At 39.2% G+C, this 9,042-nt stretch overlaps 1 protein-coding gene across 1 annotated transcript in view; it reads right to left on the reverse strand.

Moving 5' to 3' along the window:
- Positions 1-8,365, reverse strand: part of LOC102247338 (E3 ISG15--protein ligase HERC5-like) — a 31,791-nt gene extending 23,426 nt beyond the window's left edge. Inside the window, exons 1-5 of the mRNA XM_005883170.2 lie at positions 8,285-8,365; positions 7,109-7,185; positions 6,291-6,394; positions 4,836-4,895; positions 3,006-3,099 (exon numbers count right to left, since the gene is read on the reverse strand). Coding sequence (XP_005883232.2) covers positions 3,006-3,099; positions 4,836-4,895; positions 6,291-6,394; positions 7,109-7,185; positions 8,285-8,318 — 369 coding nt within the window. The 5' untranslated portion in view covers positions 8,319-8,365. The remainder of the gene's footprint in view (positions 1-3,005; positions 3,100-4,835; positions 4,896-6,290; positions 6,395-7,108; positions 7,186-8,284) is intronic.
- Between the last annotated feature and the right edge of the window lie 677 nt (positions 8,366-9,042).

Here is a 9,042-nt window from a genome sequence, read left to right on the forward strand (position 1 = left end):
GGGATAGAGAGATAGAAACATCAATGAGAGAGAAACATCGATCAGCTGCCTCCTGCACACCCCTTACTGGGGATGTGCCCGCAAACAAGGTCCATGCCCCCGACTGGAATTGAACCTGGGACCCTTCAGTCTGCAGACCGACGCTCTATCCACTGAGCCAAACCGGCTAGCGCAGATCTTAGATACTCTTAACTATAGTGTCTGCCTCTACATGATGTAAGGGTTAAGTAAGATGATATATGCAACAATAAACTGTAAAGTACTATATTATTATTATTATTATTATTATTATTATTATTACTACTACATCAGTGTTCTTACAATTAGTTTTCTCAGGATAAGGGATGAATCAGTAGCAGATTGACCTCAACTAGATTTGAGATTCATCTCAAGAAATAGAGACCAGCCTTTTCGGTCTCTTAGTCCAGGATTATCCTGCTTCCTAAACATGATAGAGGTTATTTACTTTTCAAGTAATGGTTTTCTTATATTGAAAATAAAAATATTGTTACCCTGGTTGGTCAGTTGGAGCGTCATTCTGTATACCAAAAGTGGCAGATTTGATTCCTGGTCAGGGCACATACCTTAAGTTGTGACTTTGATCCCCTTTTGGTGCATGTGTGGGAGGCGACTGATTGATGTTTCTCTCTCTCCCTTCCTCTCTCTAAATATTAATAAAAATATGTTTTAAATGAAATTATAATCAATCAAGAAAGAAAGAAAATTAAAGTATTGTCATCGACTGTATGTTTAAGTGCTCAAAGAGGAAGTAAGAGCCAGCGCTTAATACAGCATCTGAAATATAACAACCACAAAATGAACACTGTCCCCTCCTTCAATCAGGTCCCCCTCACTCAACTCCCAACAAAAACTGCAATCATAATTGTTCCTGTAAGGAAATTCTATTGCTCTGTTTCTCAAGTAAACATTGACTTTTACTGATACCGTTATAATTTAGCCCAGTTATTAATAACTGGAAAGGAGCAAAGAGAAGGTCAAAGGTTAGCGACTTGCCATTTGTACAGCTTTGCCAGGAAGCTGTGGTTTAACCCTCCCCAGGAAGCCACCGGTTTGTCCCCACTGGGGGAATGGACTGACAGGGGGAGAACAGACACATGCCCAGTGAGGTCTGGGTGAAATAGGGAAGGTACCTGTCTGTCAGTCATACCTGGGAACAGGTCACTGGCCAGAGTAGGCGTGGCCACTGCAAGAGCAGGAAGATGTGAGGTACTTAACCGCTTAAACAAAGGAGTTCACTCTCTTGTTGCTCTTGTCTCTCTTTTGCTCTTGGGACTCTTGTTGCAGGGGGCGCACCCTCGGCTCCCTTGCCTTCGCCCACAGGGCCCACAGCCATGTGGACCCCACACAAAACTCTATTTAATGACGTTTCGACAACATGCATCCTTCCTACCTCTTTGCTCAGCGCTAGCCACATGCTCAAACCTCCCAACCCACTCGAACTATTGCAATACTCTCAAGCCAGTTGCATGTTTCATACCCCAAGTCTCCGTGAACACTTCCCTCGCTTCCAGGAGTGCCCTCCCCATTAGGCACCTACTTCCCCTGGGCACCTTGTTTTGTTTGAGTGCTGTGAGTAGAGCTGACTATCCAGGGCCTTAGTCATGACTGAATTCATTCATTCGAAATATTTACTATAAACCCACTATGTTCTACGCTAGGCATTAGGGAAGAGAGTGGCGTGTAAAACACACCCAGTCTTCCCATTAGTAGCTCCATGAACGTGTCTATGTGCCAAGCTAAGCCATGACCTTCTAAGGGCAGAGCATGGCTCTTCCGTGGTTTATCAGGAATCCTCATTGCAATGCCCTGCACAAAGCAATACTCAGATGTTTGCTAAATAAATGAATGCCAAGGCTGTGACTCTCTATCACAGAAATCTCTAAAGAGAAACATTACAGGTCTTCTGACCCAATTGCCCACTTGAAATAGTGGAAGATTGCTCTCTATTATGTCACTTACACTTTATGATACTGTGCTGGCACAACCAAGGTATAATTAGCCTTCCCTTCACAGGTGCAGAAATGGCCTTCTATTTTGTGTGTGATCTTTCCATTAAGTGCTGCAGAGTCCTGATAAAGGGGCATCATTAGGGATCCATTTTAACTCAGATCCCTAATTGGGCCATGGTTCTGTCAAAGTTAACAGAATTGAACTTTCACCTTCCCTTGCAATACAGGAATGTGTGAGAGAGAGAACTTGAAAGCTAAGATGCAGATGCTGTTTTTTGCAGACAGCAACAGAGCAGGTGAGGGAGCTGAGAGGGAGGGAGAGAGATGAGAGCAAGATTGAGAGGGAAAGAGAATGAGAGCTATAGAAACAGAAGGAAGATGAAAGGGGGGTTTGAGGGGGAAGGAGAGAGAAAGGAGGAGGTAGAGTGAGAAGGTAACAGGGGAGAGGAAGAGGAAGGCAAAAAGACAAGTGAAGGAGAGAGAAAGAGGAACCAGAGTGAGACCCAGAAAGAAACACATTGAGAGAACGTAGCAAGTACCACCCCTACATCAACCAGTACAACAGTACAGGGAAATTAATGAAGACTGAATCAAGAAAGGCTAATTCAATAACGGAAGTATGTTTGCATGATCTGCAAGTGGGAAACCTAAAGACAGTAATGACAGCGCTGAAACAACGAAGCAACAATCTCAAAAAGAACAAAAATATTATAGGACCTACAGAAAAGGAAGTGCAATGGAACAAAACAGAGGAAGAATCCAGAAAGTCCTCAGTGAAGGGGATGTTCATGTCAGAAAAATTATTCTCATTTCTATACTTATGTTTAAAATATTCTAGTGTGTCAATCTCAACAATTCCTTTTATCATCTTCCTAATGACCTGAGAGTGCCTCTATATATATTATCAGAGTTTAATCTGGATATACAACAAGGTCTTAGAGATTCTCCCAAAACAAAATATTTCTTCGGAAATTTTGAGTTCTTATTAAAATATTTTAGTGATTCCCCTTTTCCAAACAATGTGAAGAATACCACCATTTTAGTAATCCAGTCTTTCTGGGTTAACTCCTTAAAGGTGTTTCTTGCTTTAGTTAAGTCCAAATGAGTAAACATGGTGTCTGCAGCTATTCTGTGGAAGAAAAATTTTAAAAAGAGATAAATAAATGAAAAAGTTCAATTCAAAATCAGATGAAAGGCTTTTTTCAAAACTTGCTTTCATTTCAATAAAATTTTATATTTTCCTCAACTTTACAATAACTGTAATAATTTGGCTGAACACAAATACAATTAAAAACATAGCTGATGCCCTAACTGGTTTACTCAGGGGTTAGAATGTCGGCTGAGGACAGAAGGGTCATAGGTTTAATTCTGGTCACAGGCACATTCCTGGGTTGCAGGTTTGATCCCCACCTGGTCGGGGCACATGCAGGAGGCAACCAATCCATGTGTCTCTTCCACATCGATGTTTCTTCTCTCTGTCTCTCCCCCTCCCTTCTACTCTCTGAAAAATAAATGGAAAAAATATCCTCAGGTGAGGACCCTCAGGTGGGTCTCACTCTGGTTCCTCTTACACACACACACACATATCTGACAACATATGATTTCTAAAACGTCAAAAATATCAAGGCTGAATTAACAATATATGCAGTCTAACTTTAACTCGGATATTGGATAATCAATAAATATTTATTTTCTATTAAAAAACAGCCACAGCCCTGGCCAGTCTGACTCAGTGGTTAGAGTGTTGGCCCCAGTCAAGGGCATGTACCTGGGTTGCAGGTTCCCCAGCCCCGGTAGGGGTGTGTGTGTGGAAGGCAACCAATTGATATGTCTCTCTCTCTCTCTCCCTCCTCCCTTTGTTACACTCTCTCTAGAAATCAATGGGAAAAATATCCTCAGGTGAGGATTTAAAAAAAAAGCCAAAAAAAGGCAATTTCCCTGAGTTACATGAAGGGAAAGTGGGGCCAAATAAAAGAGGGTTCAGAGCAGTAAACTGTTAGTATTCTAATAAACCATAATGATGTGTATTTAAGCCATGAGTAGTAAACTGAATATAGTCACTGTCTAAAAATAGACACATTCTTTGTAAAACAATACATATATTTGGTGTCTGAAAATAGAAAGATTCTTTCAAGTAAAAATTATACAAATATGTAGAAAAGGAAGTATAAAGTTTTTCCCTCATACTATTTAAAAATTCAAAGAAGTCTTAATATCTTCCAAGAAAGTTTTTAAATAAGTTAGGGTATGTCTTTCCCAAGGAATACCATGCAGCCATTAAAATGAGGTAATAAAAATATGAATATGGAAATTGAACAAAGTGAAAAACAGACAAATATATTAAGTGTAAAGTAATGTATAAAACAACATATAATCCCATTTTTTGGTAAAAGAATATATTTACATAGAAAAATATACACACTAACTGTTACTCTTAGATGGTGGATTATGGATGATTTTCATTTTTGTTGTTGTTGTGTATCTGTATTTTTGACATTTCCATGTCAATCATATATTTGCTTTTGTAAAAAAATAATTTCTAAAGAGATAAACACATAGCTAATTAAAGTACTTAAACCAGTACCTTATAATCTTTCAAAGTATTTTTAAAATTGAGATATAATTAACATATAACATTGTATTAGTTTCAGGTGTATGACATAATGACTCAGTATAGGTATATATTACAAAATGATCACCATAGTAAGTCTAGTTAACATCCATCATCACATAGTTACAATTTTTTTGTTATAATTTTTAAGATCTCTCTTAGCAACTTTCAAACATAACATACAGTATTAACTATAGGCACCATCTGTACACAGTACTTTTAACATAACGTTATAAATTTATTATATATATTACCTTTCCCTTACAAAACTTCCAGTCAGACATGCAGGAGATGAAAATATCTCTCTGATTTCCCTATATTAGGAATAAGACAGTGGTTAAAACAAATCATGAATATGCCTTCTTATAACATGAGACATGATAATTAAAACATCTTATAATTGTGCTTCAAACCTCTCCCTCTGTCTCCAATGTGTTTGCTATTGCCTTGGGTATCTAAAAGTTGATTCCATTTGCTAAATCTCAAATTTTCAGTGGCAAACATGGGCAATCAAAGGATATGTATTCAGAGAAGCCACGGGGAAAGCGGAAAAGGCTCAACATAGGGTCATTATTTTCTGTGACAAATTAAACACTCTCATCCCACCCAACTTTCCCCAGCCCTATTTATTTCTGTTCCACTGACGTGTAAACCAAAAAGTTACCAGAAATTGAGGTCAGGGGAGTATGTTCAGTTCCATCTTTGTAACTTTTTAAATAACTATTTTCTAGAATTAGAAAGCCATCCTAAAAAAAATCACTAAACAGACTTTTTGTAAATATAAGTATAGTCTTTATAGATGGTAGAAGTTGTTCAGCTGTGACGAGGAGGTCCACAAACAAGTGGCTCTAAGGTCAAATAGGGTTGGGAACCTGTGGACTGTATTTCCTGCTCAGATAGTCAAAATAGACTCAAACATGTCAAGGACCCAGATTAGTTCTGCAGTAAAGAAAGCTGCCTTCATGGAGACTCCATGCTAGTTGTGATGATTATTGTATGTTTCAATAATAGTACAATAAAACAATAATAATAATAATAATAATTGGCTAGGCAACGGTATCCAGATTTTTGGTCAAACACCAACCTAGATGTTGCTGTAAAAGTATTAGAATAGATTACACTTAAGTCAGCAGACTTTGAGTAAAGCAGATTATCTATATATATATGGCCCTAACGCCATAGAGCTGTCAAGACCAAAGGAGCAGTGGCTCTCTTGGTGAGTGGGGCGGGGTGTGAGCTACTAGCAGGGGAGAGCTATGAGCAGTGGAGGGCTACCAGTGGCGGAGGGGGCGGGGCAGCGAGCTACAAGTGGCGATGGGCGTGGTGGCCAGCTGAGGCAAGTGGAAGCAAGCTACTCGTGAACAATTTCGTACACACTGGGCCTCTAGTTCTCCATAATATGGATGAGCCTCATCCAATGAGTTGAAGGCCTTAAGAGAAAAGGGTTAATGCAAGGCCTTAAAAGAAAATTCTGCCCCCAGACTTCCTTGGGACTCAAGCTGCAATATCAACTCTACCTTGGGTCTCCCAGCTGGTCTGCCTTATGAATTTTGTACTTACCAGCTCTCTTAAACACATGAGCTCTGGGAATCTCTGGCTAGTGGACCCTTAGTAGACCACAAATCTTACAGTTCTGTACTGTGCAGATCTAATGGGGGGACACAGCTTAGGAGCCTTGCATAAGCAGACAGTCGGACCCATGGGTATACCTTTTTGTATTTTGCCACTGCTTAGTCCCCACATCAGCGATCCATCTCTTCACAGTCCCTTCATTCAATGTAGGAATTTTCCTTTTCAGATTAATGTATGAATTCTGTAAACACACAAAAAGCAAAGAAATATAATTATTTAGACACAACAGGAATAGGTAACCAACTTTTAGGCATATTTTAAGGATGGAGGGTAAAACAAACTTTTTAAATACAAATAATAGAGCTCTGGGCAATGATAAAGTGAGATTCTACCAAGGAGTAATCAATCATTTCCTGATGGCCAATTTCAATACAAATTTAGACCCAAAGTAAATTTCTCTGAGTGCCCTAACACTTAACACTTTACACAGGTGTGACTGGATCAAAAGGAACATCATCACACAGCTTTGAGGGGAAGGCAAATCCTAACAGGGCTGAGTGTAGAAGTAGGAGGAACTTAATTTGCCTTGGTGAAGTAGGGCAAGGACTATTCATAAGCCTATGAACCTCAGATCTGTTTTAGTACTGCTGGCAGAACTATGTTAGAAAGTCAACCACTGCCTCTCTAGGACACTGACCAAATGCCATTGGCAGGGGCCTCCCCAAAGATAAGAAGAATCTAAGGAAATCTCTCTGATTCGATATTCACGAGGGACAAATCTGATCTTTGTGGGTACATATTATGTAGTTTAAACAATAAAGCATCAATGTCTGACCAAATCCCCAAAAGTCAGCCTAGCCACCCGATGATTTTGTAATTCATCAAACTTGGATTCTGGAACTGTTTGTTTTGCTTAAAATACCAAGTTATAGAACATCTAGATGTGTATTTTTACCTCTTTTTTCATCCAGAGCAAAATGCTTTGATTTCCTCCAGCAATTATTATTAACTCATTTTCTGAGGTATGGCTTTCTGAAAGGGATATACAGAAAGTAAGAGTTTAAAATTTGGTACAAACATGCACACTCATTTTAATTTCAGATTCTTTTAAAACTTAGTCCTTTTAGCTTTCTGATAGACAAAGACTCAGCACATTTCCCACCCATAAAGCAGAAATATATATCTACTTCAGGTTAAAGTCTAGTTGGCAAACAGGTGACTCACAAGGTTGATATGTGGCATCAGTTTACTATACAGAATTAATGTCAATGCACATATATATATTTCACAGTCAAATATTTGATTAGTTAACTGTTCCTTGGTGTAATTTGGCTCCTATTAATAAAAACTATATGCTACAATTCAAGATTTGACCAATGACTATTGGCTGTGAGGAATGTAAATAAGTCTATGTAAGTGGTTAGAAGAATTCAAGTATATGACCTGCTTAAGGAAATAACCCTACTGTCCATTTTCCCAGGAGAACTGAGAGAATTCTGGTACTTTAGGTCACCACTAAACCTTCAGAACGGTAACTAAAGCGCTCCGAGGTACTTCTAGAGTAGAGGGTTTCAGAGCTCAGGCTCTGAGGCTGCACAGGACACAGTTCAAATCCAGCCGAACCACTTACTGGCCATGAGCCCTGGCTAACCCTTCACTCTCTGTGTCTGCACCTCCAGTAAAATGCGACTGAGAGTCCCATCTCCCTGAGCTGTTTAAGGATAGAGTAGATAACACAAACGAAGTGTTCAGCACAGTTACCTCGCATATGTCAGCTGCTCTCATTGTGAGGGTTTTACATGATTACTTAACCAGGTAAGAAAACCAAACACCGTGAAATAAGTAGGGCCCCTGCAAACTGGAATCAGAGGCTGCATATCCTTCTGAATCCATACAGTCTATTTATGTTGTATCATTTTAAGTCCACATTAATCTTAATCTGAAGAGGTAAGAGAAAACTAATGATTAACTTGACTTGATAAATTAGACTGGATATTTTAAATTGTTTGTAAGCAAACAATGAAACCAATGTTTAAAGAAACTCCCTTCAGTCATACATTTCTTTTCTTGCCACAATACAGTTTCTCGACAAAAGTATTTACACTAAATCCTGTGCTCCTATAGAATTTACCAAACTTGAGTTCTTCATTTGATGACAATTTCATGGGAAGTGGTATCAGCTGATTCTGTGTTCCACCGTTTCCCAGTTGTCCTTCTTCTCCAGAACCAAAAGAACCCCAAATCAACATAGGCAAGTGTGTGCCGCCTATTAAATAAAAACACATATATGGTCAGTTCTCAATTATCCACAATGAGAGTTCACAGCAGTGCAGGAAAACTGTCAAAATTAGGTCACTAGTGGGTGAACCACGGACCTAGACAATGATTCAATCAATCACAACTAAGCAACGAAACCACAATAACAACTTTGCACTAGGGTGAGCTTCCCCGGTTGGCAATACTCTACACGTGGTCATGTATCAGGCAGGGAGGAGCTAACACTGTCAAGAGGAGCAGATGCCTAAAGCCCCTCATTTGGACCCTCCTAGACGCTGTCCTATGCATCTCTTTCATTGGTTATAATCTGTGTCTTCCTCTTGTAATCAATGTATATAACATGAGTATAACAGCTTTCAGTGAGTTCTGTGAGGCTTTCCAGAGAATTCTTCTGTGTTAATAGGGGTACTGCCCTGGTTTGCATTACATCTCTAACATGACAACTCTTCTTGTAACACATGCTACACTAAGGAATGTGTGTTATGAAAAACCCAACGTGGTGATAGCTTCTTTGGATAATGCAGACATTAGTGAATGCAGAGAATTATGCCACCCCAATAATCTGGTCTACCTTCATAATATTCATTTATGTAATTCTACTCCAAGATCATA

Source organism: Myotis brandtii, unplaced genomic scaffold (genome assembly GCF_000412655.1).
Source record: "Myotis brandtii unplaced genomic scaffold, ASM41265v1 scaffold774, whole genome shotgun sequence".
Classification (NCBI taxonomy): domain Eukaryota; kingdom Metazoa; phylum Chordata; class Mammalia; order Chiroptera; family Vespertilionidae; genus Myotis; species Myotis brandtii.